General features: G+C 47.2%; 1 protein-coding gene across 4 annotated transcripts in view; it reads right to left on the bottom strand.

Moving 5' to 3' along the window:
• Window positions 1-15,794, bottom strand: part of ENOSF1 (enolase superfamily member 1) — a 39,043-nt gene that overhangs the window by 6,708 nt on the left and 16,541 nt on the right. The window contains exons 3-12 of one of the 4 annotated variants that reach the window (XM_031658733.1): window positions 15,559-15,674; window positions 12,684-12,770; window positions 12,319-12,345; window positions 11,533-11,612; window positions 9,816-9,888; window positions 9,680-9,718; window positions 9,178-9,260; window positions 7,225-7,259; window positions 4,264-4,351; window positions 1,264-1,398 (exon numbers count right to left, since the gene is read on the bottom strand). In XM_031658733.1, coding sequence (XP_031514593.1) covers window positions 1,264-1,398; window positions 4,264-4,351; window positions 7,225-7,259; window positions 9,178-9,260; window positions 9,680-9,718; window positions 9,816-9,888; window positions 11,533-11,612; window positions 12,319-12,345; window positions 12,684-12,770; window positions 15,559-15,562 — 651 coding nt within the window. In that variant the 5' untranslated portion in view covers window positions 15,563-15,674. The remainder of the gene's footprint in view (window positions 1-1,263; window positions 1,399-4,263; window positions 4,352-7,224; window positions 7,260-9,177; window positions 9,261-9,679; window positions 9,719-9,815; window positions 9,889-11,532; window positions 11,613-12,318; window positions 12,346-12,683; window positions 12,771-15,558; window positions 15,675-15,794) is intronic. The other 3 variants (XM_031658732.1, XM_017951597.3, XM_009192490.3) reach the window with 3 other exon arrangements.

Here is a 15,794-nt window from a genome sequence, read left to right as displayed (position 1 = left end):
ATTTCCTGAATCTGCTCTATTCAAGCTGCCCTCTCCCTTTATGTCTCCCAGATGCCTGGAAAAGCCTCCTCACCCCCATCCTTGCCTGGGCTTCTCCCTGCCCATTCCTCACCTCCCACACACCCTCTGTCTCAATGGACTCTACATGTAGCCACCAGTCACATCATCTGTGCTCCAGCTGTCACTATGCTATTTTTTTTTTTTTTTTTTGAGACAGAGTGTTGCTCTGTCACCCAGGCTGGAGTGCAATGGTGCAATCTCAGCTCGTGGCAACCTCTACCTCCCATGCTCAAGCCATTCTCCTGCCTCAGCCTCCTGAGTAGCTGGGATTACAGGCACACACCACTGTACCCAGCTAATTTTTTTTTTTTTTTGAGACGGAGTCTTGCTCTGTTGCCCAGGCTGGAGTGCAGTGGCACAATCTCGGCTCACTGCAAGCTCCGCCTCCCGGACTCACATCATTCTCCTGCCTCAGCCTCTCCGAGTAGCTGGGATTACAGGCAGGCGGATCATGAGGTCAGGAGATCGAAACCAGCTAATTTTTGTATTTTTAGTAGAGATGGGATTTCACCATGTTGGCCAGGCTGGTCTTGAACTCCTGACCTCAGGTGATCCACCCACCTCGGTCTCCCGAAGTGCTGAGGTTACAGGTGTGAGCCACTATGTCCGGCCACTATGCCGTTCTTTCATTGGAAAAGCTGCAGTGGCTTTCCCTGACTGGCTGCATCCTCTGAGTGGACAGACCCCATAATCCAGCCCCACGTGGAAGCCTGTCTGACAGCTCCCCAGCGTGTGCCCTGTACTCCCTGGGGCATCTCCACTGCCCCCGCCTGGACCTGCAGGCTGTGCAGCTTCTCCTTCCTCAGATGCTCCTAAGGGGATGGCCTCCCTCCTGTAAGCAAAACCTGGGAGGGTTAAAGCCCAGAGCAGCTTCCTGGGCGATGCTCAGTTGGGCAGAGATCAGGTTGGTGCTAGGCCAGCTGGCATTCAGCAGGGCACAGCCACCCTGCAAGAGCCCTAAGGAGGAAAAAGCAAGTGGGACCCAAGGTGAAAAGTCTTGTTTCCCGGGGGCTCATCAGCTGAGATTCCTGTTGTGGAATGATTCCTCAGAAAGTATTTGTCACACACTACAATTATTTCAGCTACTTCATCAGGAAATAAATGCAAGAGGGAACAAGTGAAGAAATTTTAGGATCCGTCCCCAGCACTCTGGGAAACTAAACAAAAAATAAGGTGCCCCAGCAGCAGCCGCCGTTTTCCTACCTTGGAGATGGCAGCATGCCCCAGAATGTCATCAGGGGAGGTTGGCTCCTCAATCCACAATGGCTTGAACTTGGCCAGCTTGGACATCCACTCCACTGCCTCAGGGACATCCCAGCGCTGGTTGGCATCCATCATCTGCAAAAAGAGACTCTTCACAGGGAGGTCTGCTCTGAGCCAACCTCGTGGCAGGGCTGTGGCTCCCAGGGAAGAAATGCTGTCACTCAGTGCCACCAACAGCCGAGTGAGACCCCCTAACACCTCCGCTGAGGCCCAGCACACAGCCCTAACAAAAAGAGTCCGAGAGCAGCCACTGAGACGGGGACTCTGGCTCCAGGTACAGTCTTTAGGAGGAGCTGTGAATTGCTCGAGGAGCCGCTGGGAGGTCCAGCAGTGCTCTGGGCTGGGCCATGAGAAATGCTCGCTGGCCCTGGGCTCTGGTCCAATCTCCATTTAGATGCCACCCAAATACATGTGTCTTACAGTGTTGGTTCTGTTTGTAGAAACCATTTTGTCACATTCTGAATCATGCACAATCAACATTAAGTTTGTTCAACGGTCATTTATTGACTATTGCTCACTATGTGTCTGGCACAATAATAAACAGCCTAAACTCTTCCATAATGGCACACCTTCTCCACTAGGCACTTTATGGATTTTGTTCCATTTAATATTTATAATAATGGGCCGGGCATGGTGGCTCATGCCTGTAATCTCAACACTTTGGGAGGCTGAATCCCATGGATTTATTTTCTTTTTTCTTTTTCTTTTTCTTTTTTTTTTTTGAGACGGAGTCTTGCTGTGTTGCCCAGGCTGGAGTGCAGTGGCGTGATCTCGGCTCACTGCAACCTCCACCTCCCAGGTTCACGCCATTCTCCTGCCTCAGCCTCCTGAGTAGCTGGGACTACATCACGCCCGGCTAATTTTTTTGTATTTTTAGTAGAGACGGGGTTTCACCATGTTAGCCAGGATGGTCTCGATCTTCTGACCTCGTGATCCACCCGCCTCGGCCTCCCAAAGTGCTGGGATTACAGGCGTGAGCCACCGCGCCCAGCCGAGCCTGTGGATTTCTTGAGCCCAGGAGTTCAAGACCAGCCTGGGCAACATAGCAAAACCCTGTCTCTACAAAAAATACAAAAATTAGCTGGGTGTGGTGGTTCTCACTTGTAGTCCCAGCTACTCAGGGGGCTGAGATGGGAGGATCCCCTGAGCCAGGGGAGGTCAAGGTTGCAGTGAGCTGTGATCATGCCACTGTACTCTAGCCTAGGTGACTGAGACCCTACCTCAAAAAATAATAACCCCATGAGGCAGTTCATATTAACCCATTTTACAAATAATAAAACTGTCATGCAGAGAAATTAAATAACTTGCTTAAGAACAATAAGTCAAGTGAATGGTGAGTTCAAGTCCAGTCCTCTCCCTCCTAGGCCCTGGCTTTCTGTGTACCACTATCCTTCTTGGAAGCCAGGTGCTGGCTGTGCCCAGCTTAAGGGACAGCCCCTCATCCCTGATCTTATCATGCTTGGAGAAACGGATATCTCCATAGAATGTGCTAAGTGATAAGAGCTCCCTCCCAGGACACTATGAAAACCAGAGGACAGTATGCCTAGAATGAATTTTTTTTTTTTAAGATACTAGATCTCACCCTGTTGCCCATGCTGGAGTGCAGTGGTATTATTGTAGTTCACTGCAGCCTCCAACTCCTGAGCTCAGTGATCCTCTTGCCTCATCTTTCAAAGTAGGAGGGATTACAGACATGCACCACCACACCCGGTTAATTTTTTTTCTTCTTTTAGAGATGGAGTCTCACTATGTAGACCAGGCTGGTCTCCAGTCCTCCAGTGATCCACCTGGCCTCCAGTGATCCACCTGCTTTAGCCTCCCAAAGTGTCAGGATTATAGGCATGAGCCACTGTGTTTGGCCCAGAACCAACTTTTTTCTCTTGTATTTTTTGGTACAGATGGGGTTTTTCCATGTTGCCCGGCTGATCTCGTACTCCTGAGCTCCGGCAGTCCGCTCACCTAGGCATCCGAAAGTGCTAGGATTACAGGCATGAGCCACAGCATCTGGCCAGCCCAGAATCAATTTTTATCATAAGTTATTTGGATAAAGATGACCTCATTTAAAAAAACAGCATTAATTCATGTATAAATAGTGATCCTGGGTCAAGAACTCAAATTTTCTTTTTCTTTTTTTTTTGAGACGGAGTCTTGCTCTGTCGCCCAGGCTGGAGTGCAGTGGCCGGATCTCAGCTCACTGCAAGCTCCGCCTCCCGGGTTCACACCATTCTCCTGCCTCAGCCTCCCAAGTAGCTGGGACTACAGGCGCCCGCCACCTCACCCGGCTAGTGTTTTGTATTTTTTAGTAGAGACGGGGTTTCACTGTGTTAGCCAGGATGGTCTCGATCTCCTGACCTCGTGATCCACCCATCTCGGCCTCCCAAAGTGCTGGGATTACAGGCTTGAGCCACCGCGCCCGGCCAAGAACTCAAAATTTCTATTTTAACTTATGCAAAAAAGCCTCTGAAGCCTCATAAAAACATCTTACTGTGACTTTCTTTTATGAAAATATTTTACACATAAGAACTGGTTTATAAAAATACAAATCAGAAATGACTGATCCTTACATTTATCTCAGTGAAGTTCCAACATTTCTTCAGTAATGGCCCGGACACCCTCCTACCTGAGGAGCTGGGAGGGGAGATTAAATGATTGACACACGAGAGCACCAATGGGAAAACTTTGCTCAGGTGCATCTGTGTTAGCAAGAAAGGATCCTTAACCCCAAACTTACTTAACTAGTTCTGCAGAATTAAAAAATGTAAAACTATTAGTCCCTTTGCTTTTTTTTTTTTTTTTGAGTTTGCCTACTGCAAGACTATAGAACTGTACTTCCTCTGACAATTACGTTTTTAAATTCCCAATGTTCTTTAATCTTGAAACGAGTTGCATTTAGCCCTGGACAAAGGCCGCTGCTTTTCAGTGGTGTGAGAGGATATTTACCAAAGTCTTCTCTGGTCCAATCATGTCTCTGATGATTTGGCATCTTCGCACGTCATCCTGGAGATCAGCACCCACCTTTACTTTAAACCTAGAAAATGTATTTGGTTTGCTAGTTTAGACCTGTACCTGGACTTGGCAAGGGCACCTGGAGTTTCTGCAGAAGTGACCGTCTTTCTGTCAATAGTTCACAGACCATGTTTTCTAGTAACCTCTTGCTCTTTCCTCATCTTCAGATAAGTCACTTGAAATAAATCTGTGAACTTTATCTCTTCATTCAGTATCAGGGCAATGACTCTCAATTATCTACTGACCTGGAGTTAAGAGGCTAGACAGAGAAGTCAGGTCTTTTTTTTTTTTTTTTTGAGACGGAGTCTCTCTCTGTTGCCCAGGCTGGAGTACAGTGGCACGATCTCCACTCACTGCAAGCTCCGCCTCCCGGGTTCACGCCATTCTCCTGCCTCAGCCCCCTGTGTAGCTGGGACTACAGGCGCCCGCCACCACGCCCTGCTAATTTTTGTATTTTTAGTAGAGACAGGGTTTCCCCGTGTTAGCCAGGATGGTCTCGATCTCCTGACCTCGTGATCCGCCCGTCTCGACCTCCCAAAGTGCTGGGATTACAGGCGTGAGCCACTGCGCCCAGCCGAAGTCAGGTCTTTAATACAATTAACTCAGTTTTTGCTGTGCCATGAAAAGGAATTAAGAACAAAAAAGCCACAGTGAGAACTGAAAAGGAGAGCGGGGCTGACAAGGGGTGCTGAGCTACCCTCTGATAGCCTGAATGGGAAGGGTCTGGTTTACAAAGGAGAACTCTGTCTTGAATTAACTCAGTGAGAGGAAGGCCACAGGGATGGTCTGTCCCCTGCAGTGCAGGGGCCTGAGGTTCCGGCAGGGAAAATGATGAGGTCATGTAACTAGGGAATAGCAAAGTGCAGCTGGATCCTGCATGCAGAGGTCTCCTTTACACCACATCCAGACACTTATAGGGAGCTCCTTAATCTGTGTGGATGTTCAGCTATTCTCTTGAGACACGGGCCTCTACGTCCACACCCCGTGACGCTGCTGTCAGAAGGGTGTGTTGCTGGCTTCAGTGTGGGCACTGGCAGGTGAAGGAGGGGACACCACCATGAGGAGGCCAGCATCTGCCCCCTTGAATGCCAGCCTATCCTCCTTGTGCACCTCCCTGGCTGAGGTCCTCCTGCTGCTTTGCAAAGAGCCTCAGCTTGCAGAGTGCCTGCCGCACACTCTCAGGCACCTGCCGTTCTCTTCTGTACCAGCTAGGGGCTTCAACTACATGATCCGTGATGCTCCAGAGAGGGTGGCTGGCCTTAGGCTCTGGGTGCCAGGCTTCCTGTGCTGAGAAGAGGCCCTTTAAATCTCCCCACAGCCTTCTCTGCCTTACCAGATACGTTGCTGCAGCCTCCCCCGGGTATGTAGAGGGAGGGCAAGCAGCCAGCACTTACAGCAGCTGCTCTGAATCCTGCCCTGTGCTGGTCCTTCTGAGATATGGCAACTTTGAGGAGGACCCAAGCTCATATTATTTCTACTGATAGACAGAAAATGAAGTTCAGAGAGGCTGAGCAATTTACTCATGACCACACAGCAAGTACTTGCAGGGGGTGAGGGGAAAAGGCAAGATGTGATTTCAGTTCCATCAGATGCCACTGTCTCTTTCCATGGCTTCATGCTGCCTCCTTCAAGCTCTCACTCCTCAACCCTTTATTTAGCTGAGGCATTAACAAGAATTCAGTGCCTCTCCAACTTAAGTGTGCACAGGAATCACTCGGGGCTCTTGTTCCAATGCAGATTCCCATGCAGCGGGTCTGGGGAGAGGCCCAGGCTGCATTTCTGACGAGCTCCCAGGTGATGCTGGAGCTCCTGCTCCACAGGATACACTGAGTAGCAGGAGGCTCAGGGACCAGGGTGGCTGCAAGTCAGATAGGAAGCCTGGTGACATGTCACAGGCAAAAAGTGCCACCATGAGCTGCGCTGAGGGACGCACAGTGACTGGGTCAAGAGAGATGATGGTCCCTCTGTATCCTGCCCTGTGTCAGGATGCAGGGTCATCAACCATTGAGGCTCATCCAGAGAAGGTCTTAGGATGGCCAGAGGTCTTTACCTGCACAGGCAAGAGTCAGAAGGGAGAAGTGCAGATGAGCAGTGTGGAAAGGAGGTGGCCTAGAGGGAGAGGAGGGTTGTCACTCAAGTGGAAGAGGAACAGCCTGGCTCTTGGAACTGGGACCTCTGGCTGGAAATTACATGGAAGCAAAGGGTTCCTGACATTAAAGACCCACCTGGCTGGGTGCGGTGGCTCACGCCTGTAATCCCAGCACTGGGAGGCTGAGGCAGGCGGATCACCTGAGGTCAGGGGTTCAGGACCAGCCTCATCAACATGGCAAAAGCCTGTCTCTATTACAAATACAAAATTTAGCCACGTGTGGTGGCGGGTGCCTGTAATCCCAGCTACTCAGGAGGCTGAGGCAGAAGAATGGCTTGAACCTGGGAGGTGGAGGTTGCAGTGAGCAGAGACTGCGCCACTCACTCCAGCCTGGGTGACGAGAGTGAAACTTCGTCTCAAAAGAGAAGAAAAGACCTGCCTAATACTTAGAGCCCTCAAAGAATGGAAAGTGCCTAACCAAGTTAAGCTCGCTGCCTCTGGAGGTGTTCATGCAGAAGCTGAATCAACGCTATTTACTGATGGAAAAGACTGGATTTCTATTCTGGGTTAGTGCCTGAAATCAACAATCTCCCAAGCCTCTTTCCACTCTGATGTCCTAGAATTCTAATGAGGACACATATCCTGCCTTTAGAGAAAGAGCCTGGCCTAAGGGGAAACTTCTCTTATGCATCCCTATGAGCCACAGTGATCCTAGCCCGTGGGTGCCTTTTACTCCTTGGCTCCCCTCCACTGCCTGAGTCTCTCCTGCCACCAACTGGGCAAGTCAGGTCCATCATCACACTCACCTGGTCCAGCCGTCCTTCAGCGCCTGGGCACAGAGCTGTGGGAAAGGAGCACAGGGTCATACACTGGAGAGAGCCCCTTGGTCTGACCAGGACATCAGTCATTGCTGATCCATTTCACAAGCACTACGGTTATAGCATAGACCAGAGTAACACTCATGTGTTGTTGAAATTAACAGCAGAAACAGCTTGGTTGACAGAGATCACTTTTTACTTGTAGGGTGACTTTCTTTCCTCATCTCTATGGGAACCATTTTTTTAATGGTCACAACCTTCCTGGAAGGAGAATATAGCATTGATCTTTCTCTTTTTAAAGCTAGAATATTCTGTGGCATCCACAGAACGACGTAAGAGTAACGTGCAGAAGCCAGCCTCTCTTTCCTCACTCTCTAAAAGTGGGCACAGCGTAAGGAGAAACAGTAATAAATCAACCACATGCCGACTGCATGCCGTGTGCCAGTCAGGAGGCCTTGAGCATGACACAACTTACAGCATGTATCTGAATCCTCAAAACCACCGCATGAAATAGGCATTATTTCTCCATCTTGCAGTGGGTCTGCCGCTGGTGCTGCCTGGGAATCATACCCTAGGCTGTCACCTTCCAGAGCCCAAGGTGATTCACTAAGTCACAGAGTCCCAGGGTCCAAAAGGTGAATGACTTTGCATTTGCTTGTGTACTTTCAGAACGAGAAAAAATAATTTTTTTTGTTGTTTTTTGAGATGGAGTCTTGCTCTGTCGCCCAGGTTGGAGTGCAGTGGTGTGATCTCGGCTCATTGTAACCACCGCCTCCCAGGTTCAAGTGATTCTCCTGCCTCAGCCTCCTGAGTAGCTGGGATTACAGATGCACGTTACCACGCCCAGCTAATTTTTTGTATTTTTAGTAGAGACAGGGTTTCGCCATGTTGGCCAGGCTGGTTTCGAACTTCTGACCTCAGGTGATCCACCCACCTTAGCCTCCCAAAATGCTGGTATTATAGGCATGAGCCACCGCCCTCAGCCAAAATGATTCAGAAAGGTGAACAAGAAAATATTAAATTTCTCCTGGAGAGGCTGGAATCTAAAGCCCATGTGACATGAGAAGGAATATATATTTGGTCTCTGCCCCCATTGCTGCTCCCCTATTTCCTAGCACACAGCCCCTAAAACCCTTGGCATCTCCTAAGTGACAGAAGTGTCTTTTGTATGTGAATGAGCCCTGCTGAGGTCCCCTATGTAGCTTCAGGATGGGGCTGGGGACAAGAAAGACCTGAAAGGCATGATTGTGGGTTGGAAACTTTAGCCTATTCCCAGATCTCTGGGGAGGGGAGGGGGCTAAAGGTTGAATTGATGGCCAATGGCCAAATACTGAATCACACTTAAATACTGAAGCCTCCATAAAACCCCCAAGGGACAGGGTTCAGAGAGCTTCCAGGTTGGTGAACACGTGGAGGTGGTGGGGGCGTGGCTCATCTGGAGGGGACATGGAAGCTCTGCACCCACTCCTCACACCTTGCCCTACGTGTCTCTTCAGTTTGGCTGTTCTTAAGTTGTATCCTTTATAATAAATGAGTAAACATAAGTAGTGTTTCCCTGAATTCCATGAGCCATTCCACCAAATGACTGAACTCAAAGCGGGGTTTGTGGGAACCTCTAATCGGAGGTAAAGCCAGTCAGAAGCACAGATGACAACGTGGGCTTGTGATTGGCATCTGCCATGGGCCAGTCCTCCAAGACTGAGCCCTTAACCTGCGGGGTCTGAGGCTAGCTCCAGGGAGATGGTGTCACAATTGAGTAAAATAGCAGGACACCCACTTGGTGTCCACAAAGAAGCGGAAAACTGGTTGGCGTGAGAAGGAAAACCATACAGGTCTGGTGTCAGAAGTGAGGTATTCAGAGTAGTGGTGTGAGCACAGAAGGAAAAACAGGTTGGTTTCTCCCCATTCAGCCTGTTTACAAAGCCAGGTTAAAATGCCCACCTGCTTCAACGTGTCATCTGAGTACCCCAGCCAGGCGCACGAGGTGGTGTAAGCAGGGTAGCCTTGTGCCAGCATTTGCTTCTCTGTGAAAACACAGCACCGTCAACACTTTGCCCTTCAGAATTGGAAGTGCCTGTAGCTAAGCTGTTTCCCCTGGAGAGTCCAGCTGTTCTGACCTGGCCTTTTACACACACCCAGCCACAAATTACTAGGATGTGAAACCCAGGTGGTCACGATACCCTCACAGACTGCCCTGCTCCCCAAGGGACCTCCCTACAGTGTAATCCTAAAGCCAAACTTCCTTTCAGCAGTGGCTGAAGCAAACTCTGCAGTCAGAGGTCATACTCAGGAGGCTTCACCATGCAGACCTGAATGTTGATTTGAGGGCCTAGCTACTCAGCACGGGGCATTTGGGAGGACAATGTGTCCCCCAAAAGGACAGGGGCACTCAAAAGTGGACAATGTTAGCAAAAACAATGAAGAAAAATTTCTTATAACCCACCTCTTTCTTTTTTAGCAACTTGACCTTTCTGCAGTATTTCTGGAAGAAATAAAAAGCATCACTCACTATTTTAGGCAACAAAGCATGCCACTACTGTATGTGCACATTGTGTACCTGAGAAAGCTTCCAAACTCACCTAGGGCATCCTCCTCAGTCAGGACATCAGTGATGTACCTGAAATCTATGCAGGACACCAGCATCCTGGGATCCTGGCAACGTGATAGGAGGGGAAGAGGCCTGAATCAATTCTAAGGTGGGTTATATTTTGTTTTAAAAAATTATTTATTATTCTTCTTTTAGAGACAAGGTCTCACTCTGTTGCCCAGGCTGGAGTGCAGTGATGCCATCATAGCTCACTGCAGCCTTAGTCTCCTGGGCTTATGTGATCCTCCTGCCTCAGCCTCCTGGGACTGAGGAGCTGGGACTCCAGGTGTGTGCCACTATGCCTAGCTTTTTTATTTTTGTAGAGATGGGGTCTCACTATGTTGACCAGGTTGATCTTGAGCTCCTGGCTTCAATCCTCCCTCCTTGGCCTCCCAAAGTGCTGGGATGACAGGGGTGGGTTATGTTTCTAAGAAGTTGCTTATGGTGATACATGGGGCTCATTCTTTCCTGGCAGGGACATTTAGGGCTTTGTTAAATTGTTCGACTCTGTCATTCCAAAGTGTAGAGTCCTTTAGTGGCTCCTCACTGCCCCGACAAAGCCCTCAGACACTGACGCTCTGGTCCCTTGCCACCCGCCCCTACCCTGTTCTTTCCAGCTAACATGGCTTCCTGGAAGGAGGGCATGGCCCCAGGCAAACACTCAGCAGGAGCTCAGCGGGGAGATGAATGCCTGGCATCACTGTACATCAGCTTCACACCGCAGGGCTGTCCACGGTGAGCTACGAGGCTGGGGATTCGTGCTGAGACCTCTCCCCACCCTGACGGAACAGTCAGTTGGAAAACAGCCAGTAGTTCCATTCCCACTAACATCTTATAGTGACCAGTGATACTCTACCATAACTGTCGAAAATCCTAAAAGCTCTTTCAAACCTGAGATTCTACTTCCAAGAGTTCTGGGCCAGGTGTGGTGGTTCACATCTGTAATCCCAGCACTTTGGGAGGCTGAGACGGGTGGATCACCTGAGGTCAGGAGTTTGAGCCCAGCCTGACCAATATGGTGAAACCCCATCTTTACTAAAAATACAATTAGCTGGGCATGGTGGCATTACAAGCCTGTAATCCCAGCTACTCAGGAGGTTGAGGCAGGAGAATCGCTTGAACCCGGGAGGTGGAGGTTGCAGTGAGCTGAGATCACGCCACTGCACTCCAGCCTGGGTGACAAAAAGGAAACTCCATCTCAAAACAAACGAACAAACAAACAAACAACAACAACAACAATAAAGAAAACAAGAGAGTACTGGCATTGAAAGGGAACAGGATCCAAAAACGGAGAGTCCACAGGTGGGACCTCAAACACATTTCTGGTGGCCTGCAAATCATTCCCTTTTGGTGGCTACCTCCTCCAGCACTGTAAAAGGCCGGCCTTGAGTCTGGAAGGGGGCTCAAGAGCTCTGTGTCCTTCCCCTACGGATGGCCCCGAAGCTACTCTCCATGTGAGAGGCGATGTGACAGCCTCCTGTCTCCACTTTCCACCAGAGGAGGAGTAGTCTCCTGCCCAACACTCTTCAAGGCCATGGTGTTCTTTGTTTTTCCTTAATTTTTTGCCATCTAATAACAAGGGCCTTCATTTGTGGATCACAAGGTTTTTAACCACCACCCAGGTGTTGCACTGAGGCCACCGCAGCTCAGAGTGGGGAAGTCACATGCTCAAGGTCATGCAGCTGGTGAGCAGTGAAACCCGGACTCACAGCCAGCTCTGCACAGGTCTGAAGCTCATTCCCCTTTAATTTGCCCAGTTTTTTCCGCCTCAGCATCCAGTTGCTCACCCCTGCTATGAAAAGGTCAAGGAGAAAGAAAACAGTCAAGTGCATAGCTTTAGAACTCAGTGTTGAGCTCCTTCCCTGCTGGAACTGTACAGTAGAGGCTACAATGGCCTCATCTTACTCTTGGTGTCAAAGTGACTGGATAGTATTTTTTCTTTTTTCTTTTTTTGAGACAGGGTCTTGCTCTGTCACCTGAGTGCTGTGGTGCAATTATAGCTCACTGCAGCCTGAAACTCATGGGCTCAAGCCATCCTTCAGCCTTCCAAAGTGCTGGGATTACAGGCTTGAGCCACCACGCCTGGCCTGGATAATATCTTCATAATATCATCACATCTTGCTTTTCAGAGTTTAAGAGTTGCTTTTCTCATTGATCTTTAATTTTGTGAGGTTCCTAGAGAAGTTAGGATGATCCTCTTGTCATAGTCAGGCAACGGAGGCTCAGAGAACTGGCATCGTGTGTTACAGATGCACGGTGGGGGAGGCAAGACCCCCTCACTGTTTCCCCTCGTGCCACACTGCCTGCATGAGCACAGCTATCCGTTACATCAGATATCAGAAAAGGAATGTCATGTTTTATTGGCTTTTTGCTTTATCATCACCATAGTGATCAACAGATAGTCCTGAATATATTTACTGATCATCAAAAGGCATGTCATTCATGAAGTCCATTTCATTTACAGAAACAATTGTAACATTAACGATCCTACTCACCATGTCCACAAGTAACTTCCAGACAGGCTTGAAGTAAAAAAGAAAGGATTTGTAACACATATGTGTAAAGTCCCCATTTTTTTCCTGACAGTAAATGCATTGGCAGTAAATGCTGGCTCTCAGCCACCGGGTCCCTACACCCACCTCTACTGCCGCCTGCGCCTTCCGCCATCCCATCCCCTCTTTCTCCTCCTCCTGCAGTTCCCTACCTACTGCCAAAACCTCTCAGGGGAAAAAAAAACACCAAAGCAATTCTCTGTATTTCCTTTTGGGGGCTGCAGTGTGTCTGTCTCTCCTCTGTGCGTAGGGAAAGTCAGTGTGGTGCAGTTCCCAGGGGCCTCCTAAGCGTTTGTGAGAGGAGTTACCTTTCCCTCCTGCTTGGCCCACAAGTCCCACACCGCATTTAGGACAGCCGCTGTCGCCAGGTGCACCACGCCCTTCTCTGGACCAATCTGGTTAGGAAGCAAAGTACAACAGCACTTTAGAAATGAAAAAGAGGGCTGGGTGTGATGGCTCACGCCTCTAATCCCAGGACTTTGGGACCAAGACCAGCCTGGCCAACCTGGTGAAACCCTGTCTCTATTGAAAACAGAAAAATGAGCCAGGTGTGGTGGTGTGTGCCTGTAGTCCCTACTCCAGAGGCTGAGGCGAGAGGATCACTCGAACCCAGAAGGCGGAGATTGCAGTGAGCCGAGATGGCACCACTGCACTCCAGCCTGGGCAACAGAGCAAAAGTCTGTCTCAAAAAAAAAAAAAAAAAAAAAAAGAGAAAGATATTTAGGTCTTCCATCCAGGGACACATCTCAAGAATTAAAAGGCAGCAATAGTAACCCACCAACCCACCTAAAAGTTAAGTTTAAAAAAAACAAACAGTTGCTAACCCATTGAAGAGTTTCAAGAATAGTAGGAAAAACACCTGTGTTTTCCTCTCTTCTCTCTCTCTCTATATATATACATACATATATATGTATATGTATGTGTATATATGTATATGTATGTATATACATATGAACACACACACACGTACTTTTTTTCTGAACCATTTGAATAAAGTTGCAAATATCATGCTCTTTTTACCCTAAATACATCAGTGTATAGTTCCTGAAAACAAGGATATTTTCTTACATAACCATAGTACAATGATCACACTCAGGGAATACAACATTGATAGAATACTGTTATCTAAAGGCCAGTCCATAATCAAATGTCAATCAAATGGTTTTTTCCTATAATGTATTTTATTTGACCCTAATCCGTATCCCATCTGGGATCACATATTGCATTTAGTCGTCATGCCTCTTTAGTCTCTTTTTACCTGGAGTAATTTTTCTTCTTCTTCTTTAAATGTTATTAGCATTTTAAAAGAGTACAGGCCAGTTGATTTGTACAGCATCCCTCAATTTGGGCTGATCATCAGTTCCTTCATGATTAGATTCAGGTAATACATTTTTTTGGCATAAATACTACATAAGTGATTATGTCATTTGTTTTATTATTAGGGTTGTTAACTTTTACCACTTGGGTAACTTAGTGTCCATTTGGTTTCTCCACTGTGAAGTTACCATTTCATTTTCCAAGTAAGGAGGTTATTACTGTCCCAAAATTTGGGCATCCCTTGATGACTCTTGCCTCAATTAATTGTAGCTATGACAGTTATGGTGATTTTCTGATGATATCATTCCTTTTATATTTATTAGATTTTAATCAGCTGTAATGGTGGGCTTGACCTTGTTGTTTATTATCTCCTTAAAAAATTTTATTTTATTATTTTTATTTTTAAAAAGTACAGATGGGGGTCTCTCTATGCTGCCCAGGCTGGTCTTGAACTCCTGGCCTTAAGTGATCCTCCTGCTTCAGCCCCAAGGTGCTGGGATTACAGGCGTGAGCTACTGTGCCCAGCCGATTGTTCATTATCTGAATGGACTCATGGATTTTATTCAATGAGTCATAAGCCATTACTATCATATTTATTTGGATGCTCAAATTGTCCCAGATTCAGCCAGTGGGAACTTCTTCAAGGTGACATCTTTCAAGGTAAGTTTAATATTCTGTGTATAAAGTAAATATGAAATCCCAGGCACTATTGAAAGTGCATTCTCTTGTGCCCTTCTCTGTGCATGGATGGGAGACTGAACTGAGTTAGGAAAAGACAAAATCCGATATCATGGGACAAAGACAAAGGTCAGGGTATTGAATTCACCTTACTGTGTTAGAATCCTTTCTCCAGAGCCTAACTTTCTCATGCCTTGAATTTACAGTTCAAATACCAAGCTATGCACATAAAAGGCACGATGGTCTTCCATCTTTTTAAATTTGCTCTTCTCTTACTGTTTTCTCTTTAATGACCTTCTCTTCTATCTCTAATACTACTCACATTATTTCTCCATAAAAAGATTGCCCATTCAGTAGTTTATCCTCTAAACCATTTCTCAATTCAGGGAGGATGAGATGAGGTCCTTAAAGAGATAGCTCTCAAGACCCAATCCTTAGAGAAGAGATAGCTCTCAAGACCCAACCCTTAGAGAAGAGATAGCTCTCAAGACCCAAATCTCAGGACCTCATCTCCTTAGTAGAACATTTTATTCAGCTAAATTTGGGCTTGAGTCATTTAGATCATCAGTCTTACAGAAATGACTTGTTTACCTTAAAATACTGATGATCTAAATGACTCAAGCCCAAATTTAGCTGAATAAAGTTTATACTTTATTTTTATTTATACTTTAAATTTATACTTTATTTTATACTTTATATATATACTATATATACACTATATTATATACTTTATTTTATTTATACTTTAAATTTATACTTATACTTTAAAATTATAAAGCCATCTCTAGGCCGGGTGTGGTGGCTCATGCCTGTAATCCCAGCACTTTGGGAGGCTGAGGAGGGCGAATCACTCAAGGGCAGGAGTTCAAGACCAGCCTGGCCAACATGGCCAAACACCATCTCTACTAAAATTATAAAAATTAGCTGGGTGTGGTAGTGTGCATCTGTAGTCCCAGCTACTCAGGAGGCTGAAGCAGGAGAATTGCCTGAACCCAGGAGGCGGAGGTTGCAGTGAGCTGAGATCGCGCCACTGTACTCCAACCTGGGTGACAGAGCGAGACTCCATCTCAAAAAATAAATAAATAAACAAATAAACCCATCTCTATTTTCACATTTGTTGCACTCAAAGGATATCTCAGACCTTGGTAGTATTACTTATATAAGCATTTTACGAAATAGGTCCCTTACCCATCTGAGCTGCCCATCACTCGTCAGCTGCCTATAGAAGCCTCTGAAGTCACCAACAATGTCCTTGAGGTCCTTGTTGAGCACATGGTGGGCGAGGGCATTGACAGCACAGACAACTATTTAAAAAGGATTGAACTCTTGTTTATGTTTTTATATTAGGTCAAGAAATTAACACCCGAAAACATCACAAACAAACAAATGTGAACATTTTATGAAAAAAATGAAATCTAGACCAG

Source organism: Papio anubis, chromosome 19, assembly GCF_008728515.1.
Source record: "Papio anubis isolate 15944 chromosome 19, Panubis1.0, whole genome shotgun sequence".
In the NCBI taxonomy this organism is placed as follows: domain Eukaryota; kingdom Metazoa; phylum Chordata; class Mammalia; order Primates; family Cercopithecidae; genus Papio; species Papio anubis.
This window is presented reverse-complemented; position numbering and strand designations above follow the sequence as displayed.